Source organism: Rhopalosiphum maidis, chromosome 1, assembly GCF_003676215.2.
Source record: "Rhopalosiphum maidis isolate BTI-1 chromosome 1, ASM367621v3, whole genome shotgun sequence".
NCBI lineage: Eukaryota > Metazoa > Arthropoda > Insecta > Hemiptera > Aphididae > Rhopalosiphum > Rhopalosiphum maidis.
The window spans coordinates 73,822,418-73,841,011 of record NC_040877.1 but is presented as its reverse complement, the minus strand read 5'-3'; the positions used below and the strand labels follow the sequence as shown (position 1 = coordinate 73,841,011).

The 18,594-nt window shown below is 27.4% G+C and overlaps 3 protein-coding genes across 5 annotated transcripts; 2 read left to right on the top strand and 1 right to left on the bottom strand.

Moving 5' to 3' along the window:
- Nucleotides 1-1,970: 1,970 nt before the first annotated feature.
- Nucleotides 1,971-5,606, top strand: LOC113550577 (coiled-coil domain-containing protein 42 homolog). Its single transcript, XM_026952508.1, has 7 exons — nt 1,971-2,009; nt 2,167-2,377; nt 2,567-2,731; nt 2,897-3,064; nt 3,204-3,353; nt 3,484-3,687; nt 5,456-5,606. The coding sequence occupies exons 3-6, from the start codon at nt 2,654-2,656 to the stop codon at nt 3,673-3,675; spliced, it is 588 nt and encodes a 195-aa protein (XP_026808309.1). The 5' UTR covers nt 1,971-2,009; nt 2,167-2,377; nt 2,567-2,653; the 3' UTR covers nt 3,676-3,687; nt 5,456-5,606.
- Nucleotides 5,328-12,217, bottom strand: LOC113550575 (coiled-coil domain-containing protein 63-like). 2 transcript variants are annotated; one of them, XM_026952503.1, is made up of 7 exons: nt 11,643-12,217; nt 10,768-11,086; nt 10,474-10,655; nt 10,187-10,323; nt 9,158-9,378; nt 8,348-8,660; nt 5,328-5,538 (listed from the first exon to the last, which is right to left on the bottom strand). In XM_026952503.1, the coding sequence occupies exons 1-7, from the start codon at nt 11,789-11,791 to the stop codon at nt 5,432-5,434; spliced, it is 1,428 nt and encodes a 475-aa protein (XP_026808304.1). In that variant the 5' UTR covers nt 11,792-12,217; the 3' UTR covers nt 5,328-5,431. The 2 variants fall into 2 exon arrangements, with proteins under 2 accessions (XP_026808304.1, XP_026808306.1); XM_026952505.1 differs by having other exon boundaries at nt 8,402-8,660.
- Nucleotides 7,624-15,417, top strand: LOC113550576 (short-chain specific acyl-CoA dehydrogenase, mitochondrial-like). 2 transcript variants are annotated; one of them, XM_026952506.1, is made up of 9 exons: nt 7,624-7,757; nt 12,862-13,061; nt 13,347-13,456; nt 13,565-13,713; nt 13,921-14,109; nt 14,471-14,614; nt 14,759-14,886; nt 14,972-15,067; nt 15,146-15,417. In XM_026952506.1, exons 1-9 carry the CDS (start codon nt 7,742-7,744, stop codon nt 15,353-15,355), a joined length of 1,242 nt encoding a protein of 413 aa, XP_026808307.1. In that variant the 5' UTR covers nt 7,624-7,741; the 3' UTR covers nt 15,356-15,417. The 2 variants fall into 2 exon arrangements, with proteins under 2 accessions (XP_026808307.1, XP_026808308.1); XM_026952507.1 differs by having other exon boundaries at nt 7,635-7,757; nt 12,921-13,061.
- Nucleotides 15,418-18,594: the final 3,177 nt, after the last annotated feature.

Genomic DNA, 18,594 nt, shown 5'->3' with positions numbered 1-18,594 from the left:
TAAAGTAAAATATAATTATAGTTAAATTTAACAACGAGGCGAGATTATGAATGTCATACAAACCGTTTGGACTTAACATGAAGTAGAAATAAATGTATACAAAATATTAAATTTGCGTGTGCTAGTAATATACATTTAATTTGAATCAAGTCTTAAGTAATATTTGTAGCTCAGCTTTTAAATGGTTTTTTTTTAATACAATCTGTTGATTTTAAACTGTCTGTGTATTAATTATAAAAAACCAAAAGTATGTAGTATGCATGTAGTAGTATATAGCCACGATTTTCCCTTCGCCATAAATTAATTTTACCATAACAATTGAGAATTTGATATTTAATATTAATATATCAAATAAAAAACACTTAAATTACTTCATGAAAACTTTATTTGTTTTATTTACATTAATAAATGTAATTCTTTTTAGCGACCATGCATAAAACACGTAATAATTATAACGATTCTGAGCGAACAATACCGTCAATACCTTATTATTAAGTTGGCCACTATAATATCATATAGAACAGAACCATATTTTGTGGTAATAGATGTGTTCAATTTAAATAGTTTCATGATTGTATACGAAAAACGACTCTGTTCACAGATAAATAATTCTCAGGGAACCAGGCTTAAATCCCATTTATACAGTTTATATTATTATATTCTTTAAAGTGAGCATATAAGCTTTGTGTAATAAAATTATAAAATTAAGGCATTTTAGAAATTAACTTGTTTTCTAATGATGCATAATCAAATATTTTGGACGTAGGAAAAACACGAATCTGTCAATTTTGTTATAACTAGTAACTTTTTGGTTTTATTCGGTATTCCTATTATCTATATTTTGTAATATTCTTAAACGTAAACCGTTATGTGATTCTTTTGAGTGTATATTTTTTAATTTTTTTATCATAAACATCTAATATTACAAATTTGTCTTATAACTATTAATTGCTATAAGTAATCTTTGGTATTTGTAACAAATGACCTGATTATCATTAATTTTGTACGCATATGTTTGTATTAATGCCTATATAAAACTCCTTAAAAATAGTTAGTTTATACATGTATACAAAATTTTTAAGTTAAAAATATTCTACGTACTGATTTCACTAAAAATACTGCGTTATGCAAACTATTTTGCACTTGTTAAATTTAATTTTATTGTCAAGTATATGTTTTTTTTTTAGTATTGTATTCAGTTCATCAACTGCCTCAAAAATACATCATAGGTTATTCAGTTATTCAATACCTACACGGCTACACATAATTAGTAATTTTTAATATTATTAACTATTATGTAAGAATATGAAAATATAATTGATCTTATTGTTATCCGTATCTATAGCTATTACAGTATTATTAATAAAAAATAATTTAACTCTATTATATTATATAATAATACCATCGATTATATATAATAAACAGTTGCTAGGTGACCATTTTTTGTAGCCTGCCGTGATATACTCTGAAAATATACCATAATTGTGAAATACAATATTAAACACACTTTCTTCAACTTTTAATAGATTTCCGAGTTCCAAGAATTATAATAAATTTGAATTAAACATTAATCAAATTAATTTAATTAAAAAAAAATTAATTAATTTTAAATTGTGTTAAAAATAAACTTATAATTAAAATGCAAGATCCTAAAATCAAACCAAAGAGGATGATAAACATCGAAGCCGATTGCGTTAAAACAGTCAACATGTACATGCAAGTTAAAGCCGAGTCTAAAAATTTTATAAAGTTAGTCTACAAAAGTTATAATTTTTAATATTAAGATATACTTGTATATGTTTATTACAACTACAAAAAATCGAGTTTTTAAAACCTAAGTGTAATGTAATCTGCATAAAGTTTTCGTTATCTATTATTAAAAAAAAAAATCGAAATTCAATTATTTAGCGAAGTGTAAGAGCTGTTCCAATTGACCCAATAGGGCTACAAGTTCTTCTACTAAAAATGTGTTGCCTCGGACTCTCTCAAAGTCTAATCTTGAATTATTGGTATGGTGACTTTTCGTTATGACAAACATTATACAATATTTTTATAATTATTATATAGTCGCGATCAATAAATATATTTCAATAATCATAATTAATTTTAATTTAGAATTAATAATTAATTAATGATTGAATAATATGATGTATTGAACTACTGTAGAAAATTTCCAGAATGGGATGTGTTACCGAAGTCACTTGACAACGAACTAATAATAGCTATTCGCGAGCGAGATGCCGCAAGAACTCGACTAGAAATTAAACGCAAAGAAAAAAAAGCGTTTGATCAAGATATTAAAGAAAAGTGGAAAGATCTGGATCAGAAACTTAAAGAACTGCGAGAAGAAGAGTTGAGATACGAACAGTTTTCTTCGGTAAAATGAGACAAAATTTCAAATTTTATATATAATATAAAATAAAATATTGTGCTGATAATCAATAATTATTTTATATTTCATGTGTAGTTAACAAGTATAATATTTAATTTAATTAAAAAAAAAACACAAAGGTAACTATAAAAGTTATATACTGTTGTAAAGTCATAATTTATTTTTGTTACTTAGGAAAATGAATCGAAATGCGAAATTCTCATAAGGAAGACAAACGAAGACAATGAAGAAACGAAACGTTATGAACAGCAAACCGTTCCGATGCAGCAATCAATTTTAAAGCTCGAAGAGGCTGCTGAAGGGATGCAACGCAGCGTGGATGAGTTGAAGCCGTTTGAAGTAAATATAAATTATATTTAACGATTTTATATTTGAATATTCCGTTATTTATTTACGGGTGCACTAAAATCACGTTTAAATGTATAAATAACCTCGAGTGGGGCCCATCTATATTATCATCTGTAGAGATAACGCTTTATTGTGCTTATGTATTTGATTTTTTAGGATTTCCTTGAAAAAGTAGTGGAAGAGTCAAAAGAGTTTAAAAACATAGATGACGTTATAAAGAGGTACGAAAATTTGACCAACATACGGAAGGAACTGGCACAAAAACATGAAAAAAAAACTGCGGATTTAAAACGGTTGACGACAGATGTGTTCAGACGTTCAAAGGTATAAACTACTATATGCTATACTAATATAATGTATATATACTGTCACATATCTAACGGATGGATGTGCAAATATTGATATAATTTATAATAAAAATATAAACATAGTAATTTTCCACAATATTGTATAATGTGTATAGGAAAAGAGCGAAGAAGCAGAACACGTTTCTGTCGAAATGGCTGATGTCATCGAATCATTGGGAAAACTGAAAGACGAGATAATCAAAACCGACTTAGCTTATCGCAAGATAGAGAATGTGGCCAAAGAAAAGAAAATCGAGGGTGACTTGGTGTGTAATATGGATTTTTATAAGTGTTATATTTTCTAAAATATCTATTATATTATACTCATTATTTATACATTATCATTATATCGTTATTGTATTACAATTAACATCTGAGTGTACCTATATTATGCAGGTGGCTGCCTCTGTGTGGAATATTTATAAGCAAATGTGTCGGCGTGTAAAAAAATCTGTGCCAAACAAAATACCTGATATAGAAACTCAATTGGCGTTCATTGCGGAGGAATATGAGCAGTTGACCAAAGTATTGAATATGGCTGAAAAAATTAAAGAAAAAAACAACAAAAGGGAGATTCTGAGAAACTGAAACTTGTGCTTGGTATGTTGATAGTATACGGTAAATGAATATTATTCATTATTAATGTATTTTACGATATAGTAAAACAGCTGATTTGATTAGCTGCTAAAATTATAGCAAACTATCCCCATAGTTAGAACATTGAAACATTTATAGTTTATATTGCTCCAAAAGCTAATGACATAACATTTAAAAAAAAAATCATATCATTGTAAAATCAATAGATTCATCGCTCCATTTGGAATCTAAAATTATTTATATTTAAAAAGAAACTATAGTACAATAATAATCTTAAAAAAACCTAAAACATATAATAAGTTATTCAATGACATTAAGATGTGTATATATATATAACTTCACCTTTATAGCTTTATGTGATTCTAAGTTAGATATAGGTTTGATAATTTTAACCAGTTGAACCAGTAGGTAGCATAATGAAGGAATATCTTCTCAATAGTTTGTTGTATAAAATTCTTACGGAAATTTTAATTTTATAATTAGCTTGAACTATCATCATCCAGGTGAAAAATGATAAGTGGATAAATTCCTACATTAGGCACCATTTTGTAATATTGTAGAAAAAAGAAAAATATTATGAAATTAAATATTATTGTGGTTCTCTATGGTATTATCTTATTTTCGTACTTTGTCAAAAAAGTTACCGGATCAAAGTTCCGAGACTGATTACGACAATTGTATAAAATGTTAAAGTACTAATTATTAGTTTAATTAATTAATTAAATTGATAAGATAATGTACTTAAACATTACATGTATTATATATTATATTTTTTATCAATCGCCGAATTGGACACCGTATTTTACTTGGATTATTTAAAATTAAAACTAGTTTAGTGTAAAAATGCACGTACGTTATAGGTCCATTTTTTTTATCTTAAATCATCTTAAAAATTGAAAATCAAAGCATTTTATCGATTACTTATCGTGTGCGCGTATATAAAAAAAACACATTGTAAAATCAATACATTCATCGTTCAGAATCTAAAATGTATTTTATATTATGTATAATTTTATTATTATTGTTATACGTATAATTAGATCAGTACTTAAATTTATAAACAACATGTCATTATATAATGAAAAATATTTTCAATTTATACTTTTTGTTTGGATGGTACAATGATCAATATTATATACAAAAGACACATACGGCATTGTATTTCTGTATTAGACTAAAAGTTATTTCCAAATACTAACTTTATGTTTACAGAATACAGAGATAATTTGATTGTTAACAATATTAATATGTATTATCGTTTGCATTATAATAGTAATAGTACATACTATATAGTACCTACTGGCTACCATTGCATACTACACTGTCTACACTGTTTATAAAATCATAGACTAAAGTAGTATTATAAAATAAGAAAACAATATATACAGTTTAATTATTTAATTATAGGCTAATAACTCATAATATTGAAGCCTTTACTTTAAATAAATAAAAAAAAATGTTAAGTATAATATTTTAAATGCGCTCCAGTATAATTGGAAATTTGAAAATAATCATATAATATATTTCAAATATGTAAGTAATTATTTCAATAATTCGTGATACAAACAATATTAAAATTTTACTGTCTATTCATATTGATATGTTTGATAAGTATTATATGATTAAAATACCTACTGGGTATAGTCTATACTCTACAATATAAATTAATGGTTAATATCTACTTCCGATGTGATAATTCGGATATTTGGTTATAAATTATAATAGAACTTATAAGCTATAATAAATGTTACATCGACTCCATATTTTTTAGGTTTTTGACAACATCTGATACTTTTGTTTCTATCAGATCAACGTAGAAAGTCATGTTATACACGTTTGCCCGAATGTCGTCTCCTGAAATATATTTGGTATAAAATTAGAATAATATTATACACAATATACAGTTGATATCATAATATTGTTTTAAAAATATTATCGATCAGATTTATTCATAATGTTGGTAAGATTCAAATTTACATATGCACCATTTTAAGTAATTATTTACTTTACATAACTATAGGTATATATAAATTATATATTATGATTAGATACTATAATATAGTCATGTCTCTTGAATAATTAAAATAAATGAGTATAATTCGCAAATTTATTTTTAAAATATCTGTCATAATATTATGTAATGTATAATCATTATAATCTCCTCCAATAGGTTTATTATATTAAAATATATGCATATGTTTACTTGAAAGTTATAATATTTAATAGAGTAGGTATTCATATTTTGTTTTTGAATAATTTTATAGATACTAAATCTTCAAATGCATTATAAAATTATTACGAAACCTATCATAATATTAAATAGTTATGATGTCTATGATGTAATTTGAAAATTTTTTTTGTATACTTATCTTATATATTATACGTGTTAAACTGTTAAAGTGATGTAAATTATAGTAAATATCCTTAAACAGAATACATGCAGTACACTCACACAATACGTGTTTTTAAAATGTAATCATAAGTGCTTTATACAATAAGGATCAGTTATATAATAAATGCATATATTTATTCAAATGCTATATAGTTAGCATATTGACTCAGTTATTCAAATGCCAGTATCTAGTTGTATACAGTATTCCTATCAAACGTTTAATAGCTATAAGGGCAAAACATCACTTACAGATTAATTTATACGTGATATTAACTACAAAAAACTAAATTTAAAATTCGACAGTAATCTATAATACGATTAAATTGTTTTCTAAAATAAAATACATAGTTTTTTAATTATTTTGTGAAAATTTCATGAACTGTAGTATCAAATGCCCCACACATGTCTAAAAATGCGGTAATATAATAATAAATTGATTATCGAAACGTCTGAGACAATAAACATTCAATACGCCAGTCGTATAAAACTACAAATGATCGTATGCGAAATTATATAATGAATGCACGTTCAGTAGGTCATTAAAATACGACTATTGTACATATAGGTATAGTATAAAATATGTATCTATATTATACTATATATGGATATAAACTAATTATTAAAACATAAACTCATTACGCGTATCCTGTTTTTTTTTATCATGTTTTCGTGTATTATAAACACTTTAGTCATTACTCATTAGGTAGGTACTATTATATAATTACATACAACAATATTTAATAAACATTCCGAAGAAAAAATAATTGTTCAGTAGTGTTTGGAAACATGTAAAAACTATAATAATTAATAGGTATTACAACTTATAATTATCGGTACTCGGGAGCACCATTTCTCTCAAAATTCTATTGGTTTATATCGTAGTTATTTTTATACACTATAAGTAGTTGTAGTTTGTTTACGGATACAACAGTACAATACAATTTATTATGATTTTATAATATATTATTGTATAAAAAATAGCGCTTTTACGAATAAACATTTTTTCAGCTCAAAGTTCAAATTCGTTATCTTTTCGATTGTCGAATTCCTAGCTGGCTGTTAAAATAAAAGTTTATAGTCACCTATGCGGTTTCTATAAACGTATATAATTATAATATATAAGTACCTACTCAATAAACAAGGACGAATAGATATTATTCCGTGCGTATCTTAGATTATTTAGGATATACCATTGTATCTATATTCTGTATAATTATAATATGAATACGATCTACAAGGTATTACATAAGTTTTTATGATCGTAATATGGTAATACCTGTATGGTAACAGTGGTAACAGTGGAACGGCGTTATACCAGATATACATATAATAAAATAATAATATATAATATATAGTAGGAGTTAATTATAACGGATCTATTGAAACTGGTTTATATTATGTATATATATATACATATATATATAGGTATTATTTATAGATATAATATATACGCATAATTGACCTTCACTATATGTGCCTTTAACCCAACTGTATCTAACAGCTGATGAACTTCATAAAATTACTAATCAAAAATAATAAATTACATGTTGTACTAGTGTCCTAGTCAGTTAGTGTTCTAACGGAATCGCCGCGTGACTGTGAAAGTGCGAGTATACTAAATATTCTATTCTTGTGAAACCGAACTTGGCATTTACCTATTAAGTCATGTTTTCTGCAACTAGTGAGTATTATTTTTCTTATTTAGACCCTTTGGTAATCGTGTATTGTTTATTATTACTTATTAGGCACCAGACGTATTTTCGTTCTTTTTAAACATAAAAGTCTGAATTATTGGCAAATTGTTTCACGTTGCCGTCGGTCAAAAAGAGAAAGGAAACTATACTGCGCTTACCCCCTCTCAATATAATATTATCTTAATTCTTGGTATTATCCATTAGGGATTACTTAATTTTTGATTTTAGTAACAATAAAGTGTGGCGTAAAAATCTTGTAAAATGTAAAAAAATTGAATAAGGTAAACACAAAAGAGCATATATAGCATATATTTTTTCACTCCCTCCTACACCACGAAATAAATTGAAATTGTGCCCTATACTCCTATGGCCAGTGGTCTGATCCGCCGGTGCATCTATATGATTATGTTATTATCATAAAGATTTTATAAAAGGTTTTCCAAGGGCATAATGAGTCAACAACTAGCCACTAAAAATCACTATCTAAAAATTAACCCCATAGCCTATATCCATTTTATAGGACATTACATTTGAAACACTATCGCTTGACATGCAAATTTGTACCTACTGTACCTACGTGTTATGTTATTATAGCATCTATAGGCTATAATTAACCTCCTACGAGTCTCACCGAGTATTTTATACATCGGAGAAAGGTTACAGTTGATGGACAAAAAGAGTTTCTCAACGGATTCCAAGAGCTCAGTCAACTCGGTGTGTACGGTTTTTATTCGATCATTTTCTTGATTCGCGTCGTCAACAAGCTGCTGTAAGTGCGCCCTCAGTCCGTTCATGTTTTCCTCTTGTTTTGACGCTCTTGACTCGTTAATGGCCCGCTGCTCTTGCACTCGGTTCCTCAGTACCACAACTTCTTTCTGTAAGTCGTCCACCTGAAGCCAACAGTATACATTCACTAATTTTTAGAAAATAACACTATATATAGGTTCAAAATAATATACTATGATAATATGAATATTTTACCATACACAAATATTTTAGGTACAATAGATGCATCTATGTAAGTATCTATTATAAACATTTTTTAAATGTTGTAATTATTAAACACAAATTTATTAGCTAAGAGCGCACATCAAAGTAACTGGTGGTATTAGACTATAGATTTATCAATTATACATTGATTTATACAATGATTGATATTTATTTCACACATATAAAATATCACATTTGAATGTATTATTATCGTTTATGCGTACATTTAGCTTTTTTTTTTTTGGTTTATCGTATATTCATTTTATTTTTAATCGGTGTTACGTCTATAATGTTAAGCGACTTTCCGTTGTACATATTATAATAAATATATACCTACTAACGACCAAACATCCAAAAGATGACTGCGTATTAATTATTTAGAACTATTTGTGTATACCTCGCTGTTTAGCTCGTTGATGTACGTGAACAACGCGAAATTCTCCTCCTCCTGCCTGACGAACAGATCTACGATCCTATCGATGTTGCTCTCGCCCACGTACATTTGCAGCCACCCCATCAAGTCTACCCATTTCTCCGCTTGTTCCTTTCGGTTGCCTAATTCGTTTTGTTTCTTTTCTTCTTCTTTGCGTTCAAAATCCATGAGTACGCGATGTTGTCCTGTTATACAAAAAATAAAAATAAAATACTCAACCATGGGATTCATTATTATTTATTGCTGGCGATGTTATGGCCAACGTCGATAAAGTAGCACATTTTTTGTTACCAATATTGTTTTTTTGAAAATGACTGCGTTGGATTTTAGATTTCTTATTTTTATGAATAGAAATGTTTATCCTACGAATGTACAATTTATATTTAGGAACAAATTAAATTAAAGCTATTCGAAATGAATTCAGAGAACACTTTATCAACAACTTTAAATTAACAATTATGATACCTATACGGATCATCAAGGTATAATTTATTAATTAAATCCAAAACAGATTTAAGACCGTTAATACTTATATATGAAATTTTAAAATAATATATGGGAATTTTTTTAATGGTTAAACCTTAATCTATAAGTACATGCAACTATGCAAGCATGTATACGCATTCACACTTTAATAGGACACTTCGAAATATATGTTGTTTATGCATTTATATATTATATATATTAGATATCTGGATATGAGATTTATATTATTTTATCAACTATTCTTACGAATTTCTATAATACTCATTTCAATTAACTTTATTCATATTTAAGATATTTAAAATATAAATATAAACTAATTATATGGTAAATGAAAATAAAACTTATAACTATTTGGCGACCGACGGGTACATACTATAAATCAGCAGAATCCTGATTGAATTTGAAAATTAATAGACATCCTAATAATCACTCTCGTCACTAATTTATAATTTATAGTGTGGATAAATGCATTTAATATTATTTATTAAAATGTACTCGGACATGTACCTTTAATAGACAAGAAATCTTGAAGTTTTAAATCGCGATCGTATTGTCGCTGTAGCTCCTTGACTTCGGCCTTATGCAGAGCGATCTGTTGTTTATCTTCATCACTCATGTTGATCAACCGGTTTTGAGCGTCTTCTCTAAAAAACACACATCAACATAATATAATATTAGTCAATCGAACTATATGATACATTAATACATTTATAATACTGTCATCATTATTATCATTTTGGCGCAAAATTAAAAAGGAAGTTCAGAATGCTTACTTATATTATAATATATTATACCTCTGTTCGTACGCTGTCGTTGCCTGTTCAATTAGGTCCATCATTATCTGCTTACTATCGTCCAAACGCGCTGTCAGAGCCTTGTACGCTTCATTGAACTGTGACCGCTGTACGAGCAAATTGTTGATTTCGTTTCTCAAACGGGCGTTCTCCGTCAAAACCTTATTGAACTTAACGGTTTTCTGAAATTTGTTTTTCCGCACAATCAATGGCGTTTTGTGTACACTATATTGTATTTTATAATTATATAGGTACCTACCTATATATATATTAATATATATACGCAAGACTTACAACGTGCAATTTGTTCTCTAATAGTTCTTCGTGTCTTTGTAAATCGTATTCAACTTTATTTTTTAATTTGCCAGCCGAGGATTCTCTCTGTCTAAATATTAGGTCGAGTTCGTTTTGTATTTTTAATATTTCCTTTTCGATGTCGTCGTGACATTTTTTTTGGTCTGTCAGTTCATCTTTGACACTCAAGTATTCGTTCCATTTTTCAACCAAACATTCTTTTAAACGTAAATCGTTGATTTCCTTTCGTTTATTTTTATCCATACTCACGTGCTCTACTAGATTTACCTTCTCTTGTTCCAAACTGCTGATAATTTTTCTGAAACATTTTACATACAATTAGAAGATTTTGGACACATTTTACAGGCAATGTATATTGAGTTAGGTTAAATATATTATGCATAATATATAGTACATTATAGTTCAGCATACTATATCATTGTTATAATTTTATATGAACTAGACATGATATTATGTATTATTTTGTCATGGATGTGAGTAAATCTTAAAACTTACTTATATTTGTTGTATAATATATAATATATATATATGTAATTAAACAATTGTTAAATACTTTACCTAAATCCACGTAAAAATGTTATTAAGTATACTTAAAAAATAAATGTTAAATACCCAGGCAAATAGGCAATTATAATTTATAGGCAATATATTATAATTAACCGAGCTTAATAGGTAATTAATTTTGTAACAAGTTCAATATCTAAATTTATTAAAAATATAATATAATAATGTCTGAACTATATACATATTGTAATGGTAAAATAATGATATATAATATATATATTATTATATTAATATGATGCATAAACTATAAAGTATGCCTAAATTTGATTTGTTGTATTTATTAGACTTACTTCTGTTTAGCTAAATAACTACCCATTTCTTCGGTATACGCTTTTTTGTTGCTTTCCATGAGCATATACTGTCGTTGGAGTTTCGCCAACTCTTCGGCAAGAAGATCGTTTCCGTTGTCCTCGCCATCTCCATTTATGTTGTTGTCCATTGATACTATCTATAATATCGACTAACTGATTTAAGACTATTAAATATATTGAATGAATACAAGATAAGCGTTTCGCCGGGATAGTGTGTTATCGAAAAAACGAAATTGTGAGGTAACTAGGTGACGTGTGAAACTACGAGCGCAACAATGAATACGATAATATGTATACACATTAAAAGTAAAATCCACGATTATTTATATCTAAAGATAGTTGTATTTAATTTTTATAAAACAAAGAAGCAACAATAGTCTATATAGATAATAGGTATGTCATCATATTGGTGGCGATTAAATCCATATTTTTAACGTAATTTTTTTCTTTTCTTCTGTTTGTATTATATATGCATAGATTTCAGGGTACTTAACACTGCATAGTGCATGTTGAATTAATTTTAAATGAGTACCTTGTACCTATATACTATATGTCGTCTGTTGTCTATAGGTATGTATTGTTAATAAATAATACAATCAATAAACAGTTGCGCCGATGTCATCTGAAATACCTATGACAAATTTCTAAATATTACCTACCACTTACCACTCAACCCATCATTGCAGAGGTTCATTTTACACAAACATTTTAGATAATATCATTCTTTTCAACTCCTTATTTACAACTAATTATCAATAATTTTTGAGTTTCTCTTTAGACATGGTAGTTTGAAGGTTTTTGTTACCAACTCCAAACCCGAGGTGTTCACACCCTCCCAATTTGAATATGACATTTGTATTTGTCACAGTTGAACCATAGAATCGGTGTCACTGTCAATAAATTATATTATACATTTATAAATATTCATATAGGTTGAACACTAATATTTTATTTAGTAAGTCTTGTATTTTTTTTTTAATCTTTAATTTTGTGGGTTTTACATGCCATATAATTGCTTCTTATAAGTACTTAAATTAATGTTTTGTGTTTTAGACGTCTTAGTGACGTTAATTGTATTTAAAGCATATTAAATATTAATATATTATGGTAGTTTATAATTATTTACATTATATTAAAAAATGTATTGTGCGGTATAACTTAAAACTTTTATTCTGTTTAATAAGTGATGTATTTTTAGGAATAAGTAATAAATTGTATCCTAATACTATATTGAAATGGATTTCCAATAACCTGCAGGAAGGAAAAGGCATAGCATCATTAGCGTCACTATCAGAAACACATCAGTTATTGTACAAAACATGCAAAGATTTTGCTGAAGGAGAACTAAAACCTATAGCTGCAAAAACTGATCGTGAAAAATTATATCCTAAAAAACAGGTAGGTACTTTGGAAACAAGAATTCAATTTTATGAATTAATATTATTATTGTTTTAATAAAATCATGTTGGATTAGATTTTTTTAACTGATAATGATAAATATAGTATAAGTAAATTATTTTGGTTTTATTATATCTCTGACCTGTATAGCAATATATAATAATAATAATCCATTTATATTCAAATAAATAATTATTATTATAATTTACAGTTGAAAGTCGTTGTGTTTATGTAAAAAATAAATGTTTTATAAAATGACAAACAATATTTGCGTTATTAATATAGATTGAAGAAATGGGCGAATTAGGCCTTATGGCTGTTTGTATTCCTGAAAACGTCGGAGGGACAGGTCTTGATTATTTATCTTATGCTATAGCCACGGAACAAATTTCTAGGTAATAACAACATTTTAATTTATTGAAAAATAATAAAATATACGTGTATAATTATTAATTATATGCAGATAATATCAACAAACCTTACATTTTTATTTGTTCTTTTAGATGCTGTGCTTCAGCTGGTACTATTATGGCCGTTCAAAACATTTACGTCAACGCCATAAACAATTTCGGTAATGATAAACAGAAAGAAGAATTCTTAAGACCGTTTACGAATGGGAAGCAAATAGGTTCATTTTCATTGAGCGAGCCAGGTACATAAACTATAGCTATATAATGAAACATTATATAATATATATAGGTAAACGTTGTGTAATACAATTAGGTGATACTTTTTAAAGTAAAGATTATTTTTCTAAGAAATTGAACGTTTTTCGAAATATTTTTTTTGTATAATTTGAAGTGAAGTCATTACAGAAATTGTTATAAAAAAAAATATATATATTATTAAACAATTAAAGGACTGGGAAGTGATGCTAGCGCTGTTGCAACTAAAGCTACGAAAAAAGGTCCCAACTATATAATTAATGGAACGAAATCGTGGACTACGAATGGTTTCGAATCCAAAGGGTTAGTCCTATTCGCATCCACTGATAAATCAAAAAAACACAAAGGGATCAGTTGCTTTTTGTTGAAAAAAGATTTTCCAGGTAATTTAATGCTCATAATTAATTGGTACCTAATAAATAATAATATTATGTAGCTACGTGTTGAAAAGTGTAGCGTATTTTTAAATTATTTGAAATTTGAATATTATAATATCCAAATTCAAATATATACATATATTATGTTATATAATATATTTTATCTTTGAAACGTATTCGCAAAGCGAAAAAGTAATGATTAATATGGCTATATATAATAGTAGATTATTATTGATTAGGTACTGATTTATCTATACAATTATAGTTTGTGTAGTTATTTTTTGTAATTTTTTTCTCTTTATTCTCTGTATAATAATTATATTTTTAACTAATGCTATGTATATAATAAATGTACATATTATTACAGGGTTTTTCGTGGGGAAAAAGGAAGACAAGTTGGGCATACGAGGATCGTCAACGTGCGGTTTGGTGTTCGAAGACTGCCTCGTACCTGAAGAAAATGTCTTGGGCGAGCTGGGAATGGGTTTCAAGTACGCAATGATAACTTTAGGTTAGTTACACAAGTTAGATCGAAACATTTATACAACAACAACATGATGGCCAATAAAAATGTTTATAATAGTTCTGTAGATGAATTATATTATTATTATTTTCAATGTGACAATTTTTTTATAATTTTTATTGGTTTTCTCAGACGCAGGACGCATAGGGGTTGCCGCTCAAGGTTGTGGTATTGCCCAAGCATCCTTGGAACTAGCTGTTGATTACGCATCCAAAAGAGTTTCGTTCGGAGCGCCGATCGCCAAATTGCAATCGATACAGGTATTTACGTAGCATATACACAACTTTGTGCCTTGTGGTCCTTACACGGAAATATGGTACCATAAGTATATTTTTTTTTTGAAAGAACAAAATCGCTGAAATGGCATTGAGAGTGGAGAGTGCCAGACTTTTGACGTGGCGCGCAGCTTATCTGAAAGACTCGAACACATCGCATACGAAAGTATTATTACTTCAGTTATTATTCAATAAGTTAAAGTATGAATAGTAGTCAAAAAATAAAGTAAATTCTGCTTTTCAGGAAGCTGCTATGGCTAAATTGGCGGCGTCCGAGGCGGCTACGTTCAATGCGCACCAGTGTATACAGGTGTTAGGCGGCATGGGTTACGTAACTGATATGCCGGCTGAAAGGTATTACCGCGATGCTAGGATAACGGAGATTTACGAGGGTACATCAGAGATCCAAAAGATAGTAATTGCCGCCAATGTGTTCAAAGAGCACGGAGTGTAAACAAGAATAAACGAGTTGATAATTTTTTGAAGAAAAAAAGAATATGCTTGGTAAATAACCATGTATGTACATATATTTTAAGCTAATCGTAAAAAAATTGTATATTAAATGTCTTACAATACGTATAACGTATTATGAATGCATATTTATTATTTATTATGTGCATCTACGCAGTGTTAATGTGCTACGACCTGTTTAGTGATATTTATGTTCAAGTAGTTCCATCGACTGTGTCAGCTTGCGTTACTTATTATCAAGGCTTGGGACTTTATGTGCTTAAAATCTTAAAATTATGCGCATACATATGCACCAAAAAATATCAAAATATGTGCTTTAATATGCATTTATTTTTAATTAAAAAATACATACTTATTCAAATTTAATTTAAAAACAAATCTTGTACATATTAGGTACTAAAAATTTATATTTTATACATAATATATTATTAAAAAAAAAAAGTCAAACTGTTGGAGGTCTTTGGATTTTTTAACACTCAGCATCTTCTATATCTAGCAATTACAATTTTTATGTATTAAAAAATAACCATTTTATAATTTTAATTATGTACTTACCTGTGTTAGGTAAGTAAAAATAATATTGTTTTCAGAGCTAAAAATAAAATGGGTTCCCCGTAACGCTATTGATTATCGCCTTATCGGTATTATTGCCAAAAAAATCAAGTAGATAAAATTGATTTATTTACCAAAAATATGATTTAAGAGTAAATAATCAAAAATTATTTTAAAATATGCATTTGTAGAAAAAAATTCCAAAATATGCAAACATATGTACAATAAACTTTTAAACTTTAACTCCAAACATCACAACACAAATTTGTACTGGATCAGATTTATTCTATTTACTACCTAAACAAATATGCAAATGCATAAAGTCCCGAGCACTGCTTATTATACATACTTTCGTTTGAATAGTTAATTTTATAATACATATGAATCACTAATTGCAGAAAGGGTACATGTCAAATTTTTGACGAAATTTAGTTATCACTGAAATAGTATTTCTTTACCTTAGATATATTTTATATTTTGTGTAAAAACCGGACTAGTCAATAAAACTGTAACGGAAATACTCGACTTTGATGTTTAATTTTAGTGCAAAAAGGGTGCAAATAATATACCAGTTAGGAACAATTTAAATAAATTAACTATGTTAAAAGTCGTTTAAAGCATTAAGTACTTGTAATAGTTTGAAATAATAATAGATTGTTTAGCGTGAATAAAAAAAAATCATTTTTAAATTACCTCTGCTCTTTTAATGCAAATAATATAATTAACCGCAATGATTTTTATTTTTTTTTTGAGTGTTAGACTATAATATAAAATAAGTACTGACTACTGTTACCTCACGAATAATTAGATAAAAAATACTAAATATTAATTGCATTGGCGTAGTTAGGATTTTTTTTTCTGGGAGGGGGGCTGATCAATTTTTGTAAAATACAATTTAAGATTTTTGTTGCAATTTGCATAGACCATTAAAAATTAAAATAATTTTTAAATTTTTTTAATATTTCAGGGGGGTTGCAGCCTACTAAGTTTCCCCCCTTGCTACGCCACTGATCAATTGATAACTGTATATGTTAATAATATTAATTAGAGCTATCAAATACTCGTATAATTCATTAATTACATGCGGTAATTCCACTTTACCACGTTTAATACCTAGGTATGTTTTATATATAAATGTATAATGTATCCATAGTCAATACCATGGTGACATGGTGTAATTATAAGTAATTAATTATTGTATTAAACATAATTTAAGGATATAAATTAATGTATTCACGAAATCAGAGTACATGCTATATTGTGTTACCTGTTACGAATTTTCATTACATACAAATTCATTATTAGAATTAAAATTCAGTTAAAAACATAGGCATGCATAGACTTTATCGCAGATGCAGCATATAGAATAAAGCAGTCTATTTTTTTACAATCGGCCAAATAAATGTTGAATAGCCAAAATTATTAACTGTATGTTACACAGGTAGGTATTATTATTGTTATTACAATTCATAATTTTAATTAAGTATATTTTATGTAAAATAGGTACAATTACTACAAAATTGTTCAAAATAGGTATATCATTACGCAATTATCTAATAAAAAAATTGGTTCAGATCTATTTTATCTACTTTTATAAAACAACAAATTGGCTCGGTCGGCCTGTAACTGAAGTTGAGGAGCTTTAACTTGCACTACCATGATCAATAAGCCATAGGTCAATCAATCGACCCAGAAAATGTTGTAGATGCAGCACATGAACCTTCTGCTGCACTCTGCGCCCGTGCTCTTGTGCGCACGTCTATTATCAAGAAAACATTTATATAATTATGTAATAAAATCTTAGTAACAATAGATGTAACAAAATAGAAACTAAATTAACAGGGATGGCACTACACGGGGGTAAGGGTAGATAAATTCCCCCCAACATTTAATTTTGCCCCTCCATTGCCCATCCTATAATTTAATGTTAAAAATATGTAAGTAAATAAAGAAATTGCAAATCATTATTAATATATAAAATAGTATTAATTAGGTAATTTTTAAAGAGTTTTTAGACTTAAGTTATATTATTTATTTATGTTTGACTGTTATATTCAAATTAAATATGTTTTTTTTGCACATTTAAAAATAAAAATACTCAATAAAGTTAATATGTACTAACTGCACGCTTCTTAAAATCGCATACATTTAAAAATAATAAGTTATATATTGTGACATACAAATAAAAGATAACGGAGGTATTTATGATTTGTCAACTTATAATAAATAATAATATAGGTAGTAGGTATATTTTTTGATTATTTATTTAAAAATATAACATATTATATCTAAAACATTTTTAGCAATACTTTCCTATAAACAAATTAATGGGTGATCGAGTTACTATACATAAATTCATCAAAAAATTGTTGGGAACTAAACTCATTCGTTCATCACTAAATTAAATCATCGACGATTTGCAAATAATAATATATAAATATTTTTAAAAATTGTACAAATCTTGAATTTTAATTTGATTGGTTGTAGTCGCAAACTTTAAGACATAAAGATGTCGGTGTAGGTATATATTATGAATTTATAAATGAATATATTTAATTATATTTTTAAAAGTTACGCGGTTTAGATAATAGATTATAAAAGCCAATAGGCCTCTGTATTCGATGTTTTAAAATGTTGTTGAATAATAATAACTAAACATTATCACAATAG

Excerpts from the sequence above, each read along its gene's own strand:
- LOC113550576 (XM_026952506.1), top strand. Across the intron at positions 14,615-14,758 it reads GTACGCAATGATAACTTTAG|ACGCAGGACGCATAGGGGTT; the intron begins GTTAGTTACACA and ends TGGTTTTCTCAG. Across the intron at positions 14,887-14,971 it reads CCAAATTGCAATCGATACAG|AACAAAATCGCTGAAATGGC; the intron begins GTATTTACGTAG and ends TTTTTTTGAAAG.
- LOC113550575 (XM_026952503.1), bottom strand. The coding sequence starts at position 11,791 with ATGGACAACAACATAAATGGAGATGGCGAGGACAACGGAAACGATCTT. Across the intron at positions 9,379-10,186 it reads AGATTTCTTGTCTATTAAAG|GACAACATCGCGTACTCATG; the intron begins GTACATGTCCGA and ends TTTGTATAACAG. Across the intron at positions 5,539-8,347 it reads ATGCTATAATAACATAACAC|GAGACGACATTCGGGCAAAC; the intron begins GTAGGTACAGTA and ends AATATATTTCAG.
- LOC113550577 (XM_026952508.1), top strand. The coding sequence starts at position 2,654 with ATGCAGCAATCAATTTTAAAGCTCGAAGAGGCTGCTGAAGGGATGCAA. Across the intron at positions 3,065-3,203 it reads ATGTGTTCAGACGTTCAAAG|GAAAAGAGCGAAGAAGCAGA; the intron begins GTATAAACTACT and ends TAATGTGTATAG. Across the intron at positions 3,354-3,483 it reads AGAAAATCGAGGGTGACTTG|GTGGCTGCCTCTGTGTGGAA; the intron begins GTGTGTAATATG and ends TATATTATGCAG.